Genomic DNA, 16320 nt, shown 5'->3' with positions numbered 1-16320 from the left:
CAGCTGCAAAAGAGGTTTTGGGAGACAGATGAGACCAACCTTGCCTACCTGAACTCCTCCTCCTGCTTCCTCCCACCCACTCCCAAACTTGCAGAAGGGATTGTTAAGTACCAGCACCTAACACTGCCAAGGTTTTATGAACAGGAGAAAATAAAAAATCACTGCTAAATTATTTTTAAGTATTTACATGTGGTAAAGAAAAAAAACTTCTGTGAATGTAACTCATTGAAAACCTAAAGTATGACTAAAGCAGCATGCACACTCTATCAACTTGTCATTCTCCCACTAGAGCTTCAGCACTTCTGTTTGAGTGCTCTGTAAGTTTTACTGTAACTGTAGGGAAAACTGCTCTTTGACCTCCCCTCCTGTACAGCTTTAAAGGTAAGGTAGGTGTTAATCAAATTACATTGCTGTGCTTGTTTCCCAGTCATGTCTTGGCTGATGCTTCTCAATGTTACCTAGAAGCGTGAAAAGCTTGTGTTTTTAATTTGATGGGTCCTACACTGTTAAATAATTTGTAGAAGCTCATGTAACTTGGAACTAACGTTCAGTATTAGAACAAATTTTGTAGATGCCACTGGAAGCTTATTTAGAGCAGTTGGCTTTTATAAATTTACCACAGTTATGAAATTGCAGCTAGTTTGCTGTGTTACCAGAGCTCTCCCTTTACATTAACTTTCTCTTCCCTTTATTCTCCCCATTTCAAAGACTGTCATAATCATTTAATCTCTCATTATGCAATTAGATATGTTGCTACACATTTATTAGCAAACTTACTGTCAGACTAGTAGTAATGCTCTAATTTACACTTCCCAAAGCATGGAAATTCCTGTGTAGGAATGAAGGCTCCCTTCTTTTCCATCCACCACCTATCCCGAGGTGCTTGTGCAGTGAAAAGTATTGCAGGAGACTGAGATGTGTGAGTGATAAGTTCTATACATGTTGTAACAGCTGGACATGATCAGGCATGTTGAAGGTGATGTATGAGGCTTGAGTGTGAGTTTTCTGCATTTGTGCTAGCTGAAGGTTTACCCTCTGTCACTCCTTTGGGCTTCTCTGATAAATCTCATCTCATGCCCCCATGCAAGAAAGAGCAGTTGATGCCTTCCCCTGATGCTCCTTCTAATAGCTGTCTGAAAGACTGAAGTTTTCTGGTGCAGTCCTTCTGTCCAGGTGTTTCCTAGTTCTGCCTGCAGATTTGGAGTCACAAGCAGCTCAAACCCAACACATTAATCATTGCATCATCTGGGGACCAATAGAGAACCTGGCAGGAATGCTTAGTTTTATTTAACACACCGTGTAAACTAAGTCCAAAAGGCACTTGAAATGTAACACTTTCTTCCATTTGTGGAAGCTCAAAGGCATAACTCCTCTTAAAGATTTTAATCCGATGGACATTAATGTATTTGGGATCCAGTGATGTCATCTGCCTGTCACTGGGAGTTAGTGACAGTTAATGCTTGGAACAGTGTTGAAAGACCAGGGAGTCATGGATCTGTATCTCTGGTACTGTCTGAGAAGTACAGACTCCAATCAACAATGCCTATGGAGTTGTCTGTTCAGGAAAACCCATCAGGCCATTATCTGGCTCCTGTGCTCATGAGTATTGTGTACACTGCAGGAGTAATAGTGCATGCTAAAAGCCCTGTCTGGTTCTTCACATCACCCTGTTGTAGCAGTATCCTTCTTTTCTCACTCAGCTTGGAATACTCCATGTACGTATGAGCCACAAAATTTGTTTCTCAAAGTTGAAATCAGCATTTTGTCTCAAATCTTTTACTATTACAATATTTGCTGTGTAATGTTTTGCTCAAAGTGTTTATTTTTTATTTATTTCACAAAATACTTTTTCCTTGGGGAATTTAAACTAAGGAAAGGGAAAAAGCTGCTGAACAAATTCTGTAGTTCCAAATGTCAAGCTATTTTTAAAAAATGTTAACATAAGTACTATATCAAATTAATGAAAAAAGCTATCTCTGTGGACAATGTACTAATACTTAACTCAAAATTTTATGGAGTAGATCCTAGGGATCATTTAGGAGTTCTACATGTGTTTAAAAAAAATGAAACCCAGAAGATTTGACTGCTGTGCATTGCTGTAACACCCCTGGAACGTGGCTAACGCCCAATTACTGCATGCTTAGACTTGGATGGGAATTACAATTGAGCTGTAAAATATTTTGACAGTTTCCAACTGTTGTGTGGTTATTAGCCAGGCATCATAAGAGAATGAAATAGTGATTTGATTAGGTTTGTATCACAATCTGCTTAAACAAGGACTTTCAACATAAACATGTAGTGTAAAGTGTTAATCAGAGGCAGTATTTAATTATTAGCAGCTTTTCTTGAGTTCTGCAGGAGACAATTCCTCTCTCCCAAAGATTTTGATTTCTTAAATGAGACTTGCCATACCTTTATGCTTCAGCTTTTCATTTACAAGCTTTTACTTGTTGAGTGCTAAAAGCATAACCACACCAAATTTAATTTGTTGCATGAAAATTATGTGTGTATTTTTCAAGAGGATAGATTTGACAGTGTTGAAGCTAGAAAAGCTTGTGTTAATTACATATTATAAAACAAAAAGGATATTTTCATTTAACATGTATTTCTCCTTTTAGCTGAACAAGTCCTAGCAATTAGCAAATTTGAATAATGTAAGAATTCCTGGAAAAATATATGTTAAGCCAAGTGGCACTTGAATTGCTGGTACTTTTACATGTATTTTTATTTTGAAATGAAACTAATAAAGCAAAAATATTCAAACTGCATGCAAATTAAGCTCCAGATTGTGCCAGTCTTGTTATGTTCATTAAGCCATTGAATCCTTGAGTAGTGGCTGTTATTCCATGGGGACTATTCACAGAATAAGGGACTATTCAGAGAGGTAAAGATAACAATCTGCCTTCACACTGCTTAAATAATGCTCATTCTGTTGGGCGACTAAAGCAAGAATATTCAAGCCTGTCATTCCTTAATTTTTCACTTGCTTTGTTTAGTAATGCTTTTTTTGTTTTCTGTGTTGTTTATGAATGGTGCTTGAGAGTGAAGCATTCTGTTTCTGGTAGGGAAGGCTTTTTCAAGTGTTGTCATCCTGTCTTTTCTTTAAAAAACCTTCTAAGATAATCTTTGTCTCTCAGTTCAGTCTGTGACATCTCTGCTGTGTCTGAGAGCTGATTTGGTTACCAGTGTTGCTTACATGTTGCAATGCCTCATTTCACCCAGCTGGAATTGGTGGGGTTTTTCTGACTGTTGTCCTGAGTTTGACCTGAACTCTCACCTTGCAGATGACAAAACCTTTGTAACATATCCTAGATTTTAAAGTGGCTTTGTGACTCTGTGCAAACGTGTGGACTGGGAGAGAGCCTTCCTCTCTGGCAGTCCTCATGAGGGGCAGTTCCAGTGGTGGGGTTATCCTCAATAGCCAGTCTCCTAAACAACTCAGAGAGCTGTAAAGTGTACAGTTTTTAATTTGGAGAGTTGTTAGTGGTTATGGAACTTCCCATGTATTCAGATAGCTGTGTGCCAGGAAAAAAAGAAAAATATGCTGTGCTTGCAAGGAGATCTGATTGACATAGGGGAATTGGTGCATGAGTTGCTTATGGAACAATTAATACCAGGACCTCCATGCTGGTATTAATTTTTAAAATGGGAAATGGGGTTTTTTTTGGTGGGTGATTGAACAGAGAGGCCAGTGTGAAGTGTTGCATGGTGGGAATTAGGTGTTTTCCAGCTTGCTTCCTCTGCGGCCAGAGCATGGAAGGAAGCTCTGCCAGGCTCCTGCTCCCTGCTGATGGCAGCAGCCCATGCGAGCTGTAGGCTCTGGAGGTAAGAGACACAGAAAATGTTGGTCTGAAGCACATCCAAAAGATCTTTCTGCTTGCACAAAGGCTAAGTTCTCCTTTACAAAATGAAGGATTTCTGCAACCTGTTGTTAAACAGCAGTGAAACATCCATGGACTTCCCAGGCAGTCTTGAGTGCTTCATTATACTGCATTAGAGATTGCTTCTCCTGATGTCTGACCTCTAGCAACTAAAGCCTGTAACTTTGGTTTAGTAAACACTGATGTGGGGGTCAAAGAGTTTGCTTTCTTCTTTGGAATTTTACATAGTTGATGACTGACCATGTTACCTTCCTCTATCTTCATACCATAAATGACCAAAATGTGCTTCAGCTTTCTTCATGCTTTCCCCCCTCCCCACTCCAATCTTTCTTTGGGCTCATCTTCCTTACACTCTTCTTCAGGGAAAACTGAACATAAAATTTTTGTTGTGGTTTTGTTGATGCTGCATGGACTGAGAGAGGCAGTCTGTGTCTTGCAGACTTTATTCCTGTCTGTACATCTCAGTACAAAGTTTGTCTTTTTCACAACAACCTGATGTTGTTGACTTTCTGTTCAGCTTGAACAGACTGTTTCCCCCATATCCTTTTGTGAAGAGCTGTTACCTAACCAGTTCTTCCTCATCCTGCATTTATGTAAATGATTACTCCTTCCTATGTTTCACTTGTACCTATTGAATTTCATACTGCTTTTTTCAGAACTTTACTCCTTTTTATGTTACTGGAGTTCTTCTAGTGCATTCAGTGTCCCTCTCAGCTTCTTGTCCAGTGCATCATTCACCTTCCCAATTCAGACTTGCACCTAACCTAAGAAATACTCTTGCTGAACCCCTTTTAATGCATAATCCCAAGAATCACCTAAAACTAGTCTTGGATATAGTTTTCCAGCCTGTTTTGCACCTATCTGAGTCTCATTAAAGCTCTGTTTTCCATGCTTCCTTTTATGAGAGCATCTTGATCAATTAAAAGAGCTCAGCTTCATCTGTAATCCATTATTTGATGCTTCTCTATTCCCTGCTTCCCTCTTGTAGAAGCAACTTGGACTACTAGTCATGATTTGTTGATGACAAATTAATGTTTGTTGCTTGTCTTCTTTTAACTTTCTTATTCTAAGAAGGAGCTTAATTATTTGTTCCACCTCTTTTTAATTTGCTTGTCTGCATTCTTGCTATTTGTCCTTTATCTTATGCATTTAAAGACTAGAAGGAAATGTAGTCTTTTCCTACTCCTCTAATATTCTCCCCTGTGTTCAAGTGTCCAAACTGACCATTAATTTTGGATGTTGTTTCATATTGGTTCTTTCAGTACCTTAGGATTACATTAAATGTGTTCAGCTGATCTGAAAGCTTCTGGCTTATCTAAGCTGTTTCCACATGGGGCTGAAATCTGACCTTTCTGTGTCTGTATGAGTAATGCAAGTCTCCAACTTCCATCTGATTTGTGGAATAAAGACAGATGTAGAAAAAACTACTAAGCATTTCAGATGCAGAAAAAAGTACTGAGCATTTCAGATGTCTCCCCATCATCTGTGGACAGCTTCTCCTTACCACTAAGGAGGGAAGCAATACTTTTGTTTATCTCCATCTTGTGATTGTTTGCATAGAGTCAGCTGCCTATGCAGTGGTTTATAAAGGCAAAAACTTGTTTCCATGAAATTCTCATTTATCTCTTGCTGTCCTCAGGAGCTTTAAGTATATCCACCTTTATGCCTGGTGCCAGCCCATGGATACCAGCACCTTATTCAGGACTGTAAAATACACTGATTTTATTTCCACAAGAGATGTACTATGGCCTTCAGAGGTACTATGACATCGATACTGGGCTTAAAAATACTGAGTCCTCTAAGCACACCCAAAAAGAGATTGTTTTCCATTGTTACTGCAATACCTGCACAAATCTGGCATCTGTTTTGTGTTCTCAAGTATTTAAAACAAAGATTTCTCATAGGTAAAGGCTAATGCTTCCATAAATCTGCCTATGGTTGTGCATTAATGCAAATGATGCAGTAGATTTACAAAACAGGTAACTATAAAGTTCTGAGCAATGTCACCTTTAATGAGCCAACATCAGAAGGTTGCCTGAAAACCATGTCTGTTGAAATGTTCTGAAGAGTGGGATAATGACTTGTGTTTATTTAATAGCTCTGTCAAAAGAAATTCCTGCAAAAGCAACAAGAGTTCACTGTTTTGAGGAGGAATTGGCAGTGACTCTCATTTTTAGTTTGCCTTGTGCTTTCTTTTAGAAGAGATTCTTGTGACCTTTTCTGACAAGCTCTAACACTTCCATTGTTTGCTGCAGGCCTTTGAAATGTGGCAGAGATAGCCTTGGGCCCAGGGAGGTGCGTTTTGCTAGTTCAGTTCACATTTAACAAAGTTAAAAGCTTTGAAAATTGCTATTCCTCATCTGTGGTTTAAGTTGCTTAATTCTGGCAACCTGCCCAAAACCCTGAACGTTCCCATCGTGGCAGAGAGCCAGGGATTGTGAACCAGCAGCATCCTGGTAGCTCATCTGGGCTTCCAGCACAGATTATATGAGAGCAGAGCGTTCAGCCCACATGCCACCGGGACAACTGGAGGAAGGAAGGTGGACACAAGGAAACTGCCTGTCTTCTGAGAGCAGAAAAATGAGGCCCCATCCCTGCATGTCATCTGTTCATACTGTTACATTATAAATACGTATAATCATCAGAGACCGAGCTCCGTGTTCGCTTCTGCTTAATGGTATGAGTTACATACCTTTTCTTGAGATTTTTAATTGAAAACACGGCGTTCAAAACAAAGATTATGCAACCTCAGGGAAGAGAAGCTAGGTGAGCCTCGTCCAATCCCTTTTTAATAGTTCAGTCTGAGAAGGAGATCACTGTAACTTTTTTCCTGGCTGTACTGACCATCAGGTGAAATTACTTCCGCATAAGTAACCAATTCATTATGTTGCCCCAGATTTGTTTCTCTTTTACTAGTTCATTAACATAATCTCCTTGCAATTAGCTAATAAATTTAGGGCTTCTCAGCCTGGTGAGGTAGCTGCCCACACTCCTGTGCGGTCCTGTTCTTCTCTGCTAAGAACATCCACGGGGGAGGTTGTCATCTGGAAATAAATTGTCTGTCTTGCTCTTAATTGATTGCCACGAGCAGACAGCCTTGTGTCCTGTTGCGCAAGCGAGGCAATTGTCCAGCAGTTGATGTGTTGTGAATTTTGGTTCTGAAGGTTTAGAATTTAGTTCTGAATTCTTGGGTTCTTTCATCCTTTTAATCCCTGACGATGAAAACCAAACCAAAACCAAAAAAGGCTTAGCTAAGAAAATGTTACTTCATTACTAGACAAAGTAGAAGGCAAAAGGAGGCTACCAGATAATTACAAAAGTTACAAAATGAAGTACTTAGCAGTAGCCTTTGTTACTGCAGTCTCTCCCATCTTTGTGCACTGGATACCTGTAGGTTATATATGTGTGCATGTTTCAATTGTATGATCACATGCTGTAATTTTCTACCAGACCATTTCCTCGGTGCTCAAAGTAACCAGAGGCAGCCATCTGCAGGCTTGCTTTCCTTTCTTTGCCCAGGCATGGTTTGGAAAAGCTCTTTCCAGACTCCTGGCCATCAAAATATATAACAGGCAACTGAAAACCTTTTTGCATAAAATAATCAGACCAGTTTGACCAAGTGCTAACTTGAGGTGTGTCCCAAGGATTTCACCTTCCTCTTCACCTTGCCACGTTCAAACATGAGAGCATCGTGTCAGCTCAGGCAGATGTCTAAATGTTGGGTTGTGATTGAACATGGACTGGTTTGGTTGTGCCAAAATTAAACCTGTAAAGTGATAAGCAATTAAAAGCTTATGCCTAAGGCTTTTGAGATAAAAGTTTATATTTTATTGCATATCCACATTAGCTGTAGGCACAATTAGAAGAGTGAAGAAGGTGAAGTTTTAAGATGTCTGCTGCTGATGAAATCTGGAGGTTACCTAAATGCTTGTTAGTAATCATATATAGGAAATAAATTCAGTGAATCTGTAACTTGTGTCTAGCAACTGGGTTTTCATATCTCCTTTATTTTTAGGGACAGTAGGAACCAGAGTCATTTTGCACCATGCAAATAGAGAGCACAGAGTTAAAGAATGTACTCCTAAACTGGTAAATTTGTTTATCAGAGTAACAGAATAGCAGAACTAACATTTCTTTTTAGGAAATGTATATTTTCTAATACATGCCTGATCTTCCCTTACTAGAAGCAAAGAGCAGTGTCACTTTTATTTTGATGTGTCACTAAATTAATTGTAATCTTATGGTGACCTGCTATGGAAAAAATACCTAACCACCCTAAGTAAAGAACATCTCAGCACAGCTGGGTCATGAGCATGTTTTCTCTATTTTTTGGAATAAAACAGAAAACAGTTCTATTCTATCTTTGCAGGCTCTTTCCATATTGTATTTGATATTCCTGATACTAGTAAAAACTGCCTTTTGACTTTGGCCCAGACTGTTCCACAGCCCAGAATAAACAAAATTGAATGCATGTTGGACATATACAGACCTTGCCAAAGGCATAAGTTCTATTAAATGAGTCATATTCAATTTCTAATACTCCAAAGCTAATGGGACATTCCTATGGGTGAAGTCCTGTGTTATTTAAAAAATAATATTTTAGAATATAATTTTGAGGATATAAAATTATCTATTTGACTGAAATGTATTTGGTGTCTTGTCTTTCTATTGCACCTTTATACAGCCTTTCAGACTGTTCAGTTCAGGTGAGTTTCCTGAATGTCATCTATATCCAGCCACATGCTGCACATTTTCACTCACCTACTTGTGCCTTTCTTTCATTTACCTTATCTTGCATTTTGATGGTTGCACAATTTTCAGTGAGCCCAGACAGCTTTGTGGTTTTGATAGGGGTACGGGAAAATCCCTTTGATTTTGCTCAGTCAAATAAGTTAGAGGCCAGCCTGTACTTGCCTCTTGAGGGGAAAAAAACTTGCTTGTTCATTGTTTGTAGGTCTTCCCTATTCTGACTTTCAGCTCTATCTCAATCTGAGCTTCCTCTCCTGCAGTTAATTACCAGTCCTGGGTTGTTGTCTCAGCTCCTTTCCTCTTCTAGCAGTTGTGTTTGTTAATATAAAAGTCAAACCACATAAACCTTCCACCTAGATTACAAATATTTATTTTTTTTTCCCCTTACTCCTCTCAGCATCTTCCTCTTCTAGGCTTCGACACTCTTGCTTTCTTTAAACACCTCTACTCCCCATGCAACTTGTCTACAAGCCCTTGAGGTCCTCAGACTGAGCCCCTAAAGTCTTCATCCTGGCTGTGTCACAGTCCCAAAGCCCCATGTTCTCATCACAGTTCCAGTCTTGATTTTCTTCTCCTGAGTGTTGGGCTGTGTGTCAGAGGTGCAGCTCAACCCTGGCGCTGTGAGCCATCGCTGTGCCTGGTGCTGGGTTCCTCAGAGCAGCAAAAACAACTATTTGAATATTTCCAAGTGTGGGGATGCAGCCTAATACTTGAAGCTATTGTCCTCTTGTTAGCATAGAGTAATGGTCTGATGGGATAATCTCCCAAGAGAAAAAATGCATACACTATGAAACATATTAACTGAGCTTCCAGAATGTGTAAAAAGAAGAATAGAGCCTTCAGTGCTTTTGTTGAGTGTGAAACGAAGATATCCTGAAGCCAGTGCTGACTCCAGCTGATAAATCCATCCACATGATGCTGCGTTTAGATCTGAGCTACCGTGTGAGGGACGAGCTCTGGAACCTCTGCGCTCGCCGTGCGGTTGCTCCACGGCTGGACAGAAGCCAGTTGTGTTAGATTCCATGACCTGTTGATCAGTGAGCAGCTCTGGCAATCTGGTGTGGATATCTCAGGCTTTTTATAGCATTTCCAGCCGAGTTCGCAGGGACTTTGGCTTTTGAGCTCGAAAAGGCAACTCATGACCGCTGTGTCGTTCAGAAGAATTGTGTGGTCAGTGCTGAAAATAAGGATGTAAGAAAAAGGTTATTAAATGTTCATTTCATCTGATTAGTTCCTGCCAATCATGTAGAGCAAATACATGCTAGAAATAGGCACTTGGTAGTAATTGTGTTTGCACCAAGCCGGTAATTAATGTGTCCAATGTACAAATATGGAAAGAATGTTTTGCATAATGATTTTTCACACTCGTGAAAAAGAACCAAAAACTAACATTTGTTAACTCCTCTGAAGGCATGTCCAAGTGCTCATACACAGTTCTGCCTTTACTTCTGTATTTCCATTGTGTCTGGAGTTGAATGCTTTTATCATAGATTAAATAACGAAAGCTTTGACGCAGGTGGTGATTAGGAGCATAACATTGTGATAGTATTAACTTCACCTTTATCAAAAAAACATGGACTAATAAGAGTGAAAAGAAAACCTTATACAACTTCTGCTATATCAGGTAAGAGAAAAGAAAATTGTGCGTGTTATGCACGTTATGCATGTCCTAAATCTTCTGTATTGTGGATGAAGTGCTTTTAGAAAATCTAACACAAGTGGAAAGATGAACACAGAAAAAAGCTCCAGTCTAAATATAGATTTTCAAGGAATTGCAGTCTATCTCTTTAAACATTGATAATTTTAAAATAAAGTGTGAAATTCTGCTAAATTTATTGTTTTAATACCTTTGTGTTTCCTTCTGTAAAGCCTGGTTTTAAATTCAGGTACATCTTCAGTTTGTTAGTGAAGTAATTAAAGCATTTAAATGGCAATATTGCCTAAGGCAATTTCAGAGTTAACCAGAAAGCATTTAGGTGGTGACTGGAAAATATACCATTTTTGTTGAGAGTTTCATCAAATAGTATTAAGTCTTTCTAATTAACGTTTAATATATCTCTGTGACTTGAAGAAGTAGCTTTTTGCATTAATAATTTGTTAAAATATCACCTTTCCACAATTTGATAGTGCTATTTTAGTTATTTTCCCTCAGTAGTGATATTTTCTTATATATAACTTGTAATAGCAAATATATTTTAAGTAATAAAAATATCTTAAATTTGAGGTCAATGATTAGTTACTGGGTTCTGCTTCAAGTTGTAAAGAAAACAAGAGAAAAACAACATCTTAATTACTTCACTGAATCTGGAGTAACAGTCTGGCAGCTGTTACGTGATATTTGTTTCTCTGATTAAAATCTTGTGTGTGGTAAAGTTTATAATTTATTGCTGCTTTTCCTTCCCTATTTTGTGTATCCCTGTTAAAGCTGTTAATTCAGTGTATTTGGAGATATTTGTATCATTGTTAATGGATTCGTTCATGCCGATTTGAATTGTTGACAGGATTACAAAATGTAAGCACTTTCTAACAAGTTCTTTTGTACATATGATGTGGCATTAAAAAAAAAAAAATCTCAGCAAGATATACCTTTTGCACTTTGTAAATGAGTTAGCAGTGCTTCTGTCTGGTGAGGAGGCAGTGTGTTTATACAACAACTTTTTAGGGCTGATTGTGACAGTAAATGAAAAATTACTTCCCTGGCTCTGTGAACTCTTACTTTCCCCAGAAGCAGTGAAAACAAATGAGTTGATAGCAGCTAATTGCTGAGCACTGACAGGCTTCAGTCAAGGGGGGGCATCGTTGGTCTTTCAGAAATTGACAATAACAAGTAAATCCATTTGACCATAAACTTAAGTGGCTGTGATACAGTAAATTACTTCCTCTTAATTTGTCTTAATTTGGGAACTCTTTAGCTCTAAAGTGCATCGAGAGCTTGTTTGTTGTGTATATATGCTTTTAATTATATTACATTGAATGAATAGGGGATGTCGGTTCTTTCACTATAATTCAGATGTAGGATTTGCATCAGTCACATTCTGCCTGTTTGATTAGATCTAAGGAGTCTTAAAAATTACAGTATTATTTTTCTAGGGAAACAAGAAGTGTATATGTCTTGAAAATATCTGCTGCAATCAGTATGCTGAATTTGAGGGGCAGCGGATAGTCTGACAAATGCCAAATGCCCGAAGTGTTCTATTTTATTTCTTGGCTTATGCCCACAAAAATGTTTCTAAAAGGATCAAAATAACCTTTTTTAAAATGGTTGTTATTAGCTAATGATGATCTAATGGTTGTTAGCTAGTGCCACTTATTAGAAACCATCCTCTGATAACAGTTTTCATCTGAAATTCCTTTTCCATGTAGAAAAGCTAAAGCCTGGAAGAGACAGCTCTTCCGGTACGGTTGGAAGTAGCTGTTCAGAAACACGGTGCCATAATTACTTTTATGCAATCACTCACTGGCACAGAAAGAGCACCAAAAACTGTCCTCTGGAGCCTGTACCAGAGGAATCCATCAATCCTATGTCGTGACTTTGATTGTGAAAGGGTTTGTGGGGACGCTTTGCCATGACTGCATTTTGGGAAGTGTTTCTAAGGCTGTGTATCACAGGCTGTGCAGGGCTGTGCCGTGTTTCAGCACTGGTACAGTTCTTGGCCTCTTCCCCTGTGTAGATCTGGAATCCTGTATATCTGCATCCTTGGGAGACAAGTGCCTAGGGCAACAACTGTAGATAATAACTTGCGATTTGTGTCTTTTGCAAGTTACAGTCATTGTAAACTGACAGCTGTGAAGGACCTAAACTCACATCAAAGGATACAGATCATCTAGTTAGGTCAATTAATGTTAATTCTCATCTCCCATTAAATTCTTTTATCTTCTCTCTTTTTCTTTTCTTCTCTTTTTTTTCCAGCCAAGCCCAATACCAAGTCCTGTTTTGGGGAGAAAGCCAAACGCTAGTCAGTCACTGCTCGTGTGGTGCAAAGAAGTTACAAAAAACTATCGGGGAGTGAAAATCACCAATTTTACCACGTCGTGGAGGAATGGTTTATCCTTTTGTGCAATATTACATCACTTTAGACCAGACCTAATGTAAGTTGTGTACTCTTTGCCTGCATAAGCTAAGTCTCAGAAATACTGAACAATTTTTTAACTTAAAAAATCAGATACCAGTGCGTTTTAGGTGCTGAACTGTTTTCACCCTTTGCTTTCAAGCAGGGAACCGTCCTTTCTAAGAAACCAGGTTTATGAATGCTCAAACTTTGTGACCTCTTTGCTCTCCCTTGTTGCATAAACAATTATTTCTCCCCTCTCTGTGATTTGTTTTTCTCTTCTTAATCTTATACAAAGAACTGACTTCAAGATGATTATGAGAATTGCACCAGTGTTGAAATGAGATGAGAGGAATAAGCTCTTTGTATGCTGACAAGGACGGATTACCTCCTGGTAAATTTGGTTGTCAAGGCTGGCCTCTAGTCCCTGCCTTAACTTCTTTTTTAGATGGAGAGCTTCAGGCGATGAAACATGTAATCGGTGTTTATTTATTTATTTATTTATTCCTTTAATTTTCCACACTATTAGTTTTGTTGATTGAATTGCTGTGAAATTGCTAGTTACTGTATGATATTATTGTATGTCAAATTTTTAGATTTAGTTTGTTTTAAAAACTGCTGCTTTTATCAAATACTGTATATACCCACTGTGCCATTTTCTCCCTCAGTGACTACAAGTCCCTGAATCCTCAAGATATTAAAGAGAACAACAAAAAGGTAAGAACTGCCAGGCAAAAAAAAACCAAAAAACCTTCCAAAAAACCCCATAGCCTCAATTTTGACTTCACTGCAGGTTTTTATTAATTTTGGGAAAGTGCAGTTGTTTTGTAAGGTCATAACTGCAGCTCACAGAAGGTATTCGACCTCCCGCCGTTCAAATCGGATGCATTATTGACTCGAGTTTGTCATGGTTTTAACATTCACAACAAGTGCGAGGCTGGCATTAGAGTTTAATATTTGTGTGGCCTACATTAACTGTGAGAGCAGAGGAAGGGCCTGACCAGCCTTCTGTGAGCACTGCTCTGATTTTTCCAATCAGCCACGTAATTAAAAAAATGAAAAATGTAACTGCTTTTGGACTGTGGCACATGAGGCTTCTCTTGCTGTTGCATTAACAAGGCTCTGGTAACTGGGCACAGCTGATGTTGCTTTGATGGTGATTGTTATATTTTTAAAGATGAAATTTTACACCTACTCTTATGCTGCATCAGCTGAATGATGTGCACAACATGGGAGGTTTAGGATAAAAGGTATTACTTTACAAATAAGTGCGAGCAAAATAGTTAATAGCCTTGTGCTGTGCAACTGTTTTAAACTACTCTTTGTAGGTGCAAGATATAAAAAGTTTCTCTGGAAGAAGCAGGAATCCAGCTTGGGAATCACCAGAAGACTGTTTATTTCTGCTCACTATTTTAGACATGTTACAAGCTTCAGTTGGGCCCTAGGGACATGTTTAGAAATTACAATTTTCATGTGAGTCACTGATAATAAAATTGTTCCTGAAGATCATCTGAAAATTGTTTTAAGTATCTGCCTTCTTAATGCTGTGATTTTATTTTTATACTGCTTTAAAAGGCACTAAATTTAACTGGGATGAAGGTACAAAAATATACTTTGAATAAATTAACCAAGTTCAATATTGTATAGCAAACATATTTACAATCTAGTATTATTTACTTACGTGGAATTTCTGAAAGTGCTTTATTAAAATTCATGCTGTTTATATTTTAATGTGCCTGCACACTTATGTGTTAGGCAGGGAGTTACTTGTCTTTAATTTAGTACTTAAGTATTATAAATAATGAAATATCCCCAAACTGCTCCTATCTAATGAGTATTTGGCTGATGATATTTTTTTTCATAATAATAGGAGGACTTATAATGACCTAAGTGGATTATCTGTGACATCACAGTATTTTCTGTGACCATATGTTTTTGTACTTCAAGTTTTGTTGAGCGTCTGGCCTAATTAAGCTGGATTATAAAAAAAGAAAGAATAGATTATTAATTAAAAATGTTAGCAATATGATCAGTCATCTTTTCTTTGTGAAACTGTGGTGGCAAACAGTGAACTTTTTGGCCTGTCTTTCTAACAGGATATAGTTCCCAGAATTGAAGAAATAGTGATTGTTGTTATTGTGCAGTTTTTTTCTTTCATCACTTTGCCAGCCTTTGCCTGACAGCTACACTGAGTATCTCAGTTGCTTCCTGCAGATTTATTTCCTGGTCTCACACAGTTCTGCCAGATAACCCCGTGTGCCCTTGGTTGGAGTGAATGCAGCACTGCCAACAATGGCTGCCTAGAAATTCCATGCAGATATGTAGCACATTTGACAATGATTCCTCCTAACCAATTAAAATAACATCTTTGGATGAATAGGATGATTTTCTTTGTCTGAAACAGCTCTTTTTTTTTTTTTCTTTTTTTTTTCTTTTTTTTCCATGTTTTTCTGGCTCTCCCCCTCTCCCCAAAAGGAAAACCATAGATTAGAGGTTAACCCATAGGAGTGTATCTTTTAGAAGTGCATGACCTTGTTTGTATTTTAATAGAAAAAAGGAGAAATCTTAAGAGACAACTGTTTCAGTGCAAACACTGAGTATAATTACAGATGGAAATACGCTCTTACAAAAGGCACATCTTCGGAGGTTCTTTATAACACATACCAAGCACTTGCCAATTGGGTGCTGCCACTGATGCTGAATAAAAAAGGGTATTTACCTGTGACATCTGATCTTGGCCAATATGTCAGTGTGTTACAGAGTTGGGAAATGATTGTAATAATGCCTGTGGTGCTTGTGCTGATGGATCCCAATTGATGTCTGTCAATCAGCTTGTCAGTAAATTTAAAAAAAGAAAAAACTTCATTGGGAGATAGGTAAACAGGCTTAGTGTCCTGAATATACATACATTAAAAAAATCCCAAACAACTACTACATTGGCATCAGTCTGGATTGGAAGATATTTTTGGTGCACATTGCAATTCAAATTTCTATCAGGAACAAAAGAGAAACCAGGATTATCTTGGAGAAAATTACAAACACTACAGGGATACTTTCCCAGCTGGTCCAAAGAGTTGTGCTTCTACTTAAATCTCAGATGTAGCTAACTACCCATATTGTCTTCCTAGTAGCATTAAACAGCTAATTTGATTTAATACATCCATTTGATAATTATTAAATAATAATGAAATTTAAATTAATGAAAAATATATTAAAATTACAGCATACTGGCACTACAGTTCCTTATCATCAATAGAAATATTTGTGTCGCTAATAATGTGTCCTGCACTTTAAAAATATAAGTTACTAAACAAGACTTGGGCTGGATCTTTGACAAGATGAAGGAATGAGAAGTAGAAGGGCACAACAGAGTGGTTCTAATAATGAATTTCTGGTTTTAATTAATGTTTTCAGAAGCTTATTTCATTTACTGTGTGGGTATATCTTTTGGATGTTCAATTGGCACTTTCAATTTTTGTGATGCTTCCCAGTTCTTGACCATTTCTACCAAATTCCTCAATGCATTTGAAATTGAGTGATCATGTTAATAAAATATTCAATTTTTAAAAGGAATCCTTTTAAATTATACATTTAAATAGAAGAATTCAGACTCACAGGGGTAGTATTGAGTCAAAATGGAA

General features: G+C 37.9%; 1 protein-coding gene across 14 annotated transcripts in view; it reads left to right on the top strand.

Annotated features, from left to right (window-relative positions):
* Positions 1–16320, top strand: part of EHBP1 (EH domain binding protein 1) — a 206078-nt gene that overhangs the window by 113152 nt on the left and 76606 nt on the right. For all 14 annotated transcript variants that reach the window (XM_088053031.1, XM_088053030.1, XM_088053025.1 and 11 more), the window contains 2 exons: positions 12541–12719; positions 13348–13396. In XM_088053031.1, coding sequence (XP_087909157.1) covers positions 12541–12719; positions 13348–13396 — 228 coding nt within the window. The remainder of the gene's footprint in view (positions 1–12540; positions 12720–13347; positions 13397–16320) is intronic.

This window comes from Pseudopodoces humilis, chromosome 3 (genome assembly GCF_049639895.1).
Source record: "Pseudopodoces humilis isolate 2021_Gansu_Grassland_sample_001 chromosome 3, ASM4963989v1, whole genome shotgun sequence".
NCBI classification, from domain to species: Eukaryota; Metazoa; Chordata; class Aves; order Passeriformes; family Paridae; genus Pseudopodoces; species Pseudopodoces humilis.
The sequence above is the reverse complement of the archived record's forward strand: the minus strand, read 5'-3'. Positions and strand labels throughout refer to the sequence as shown.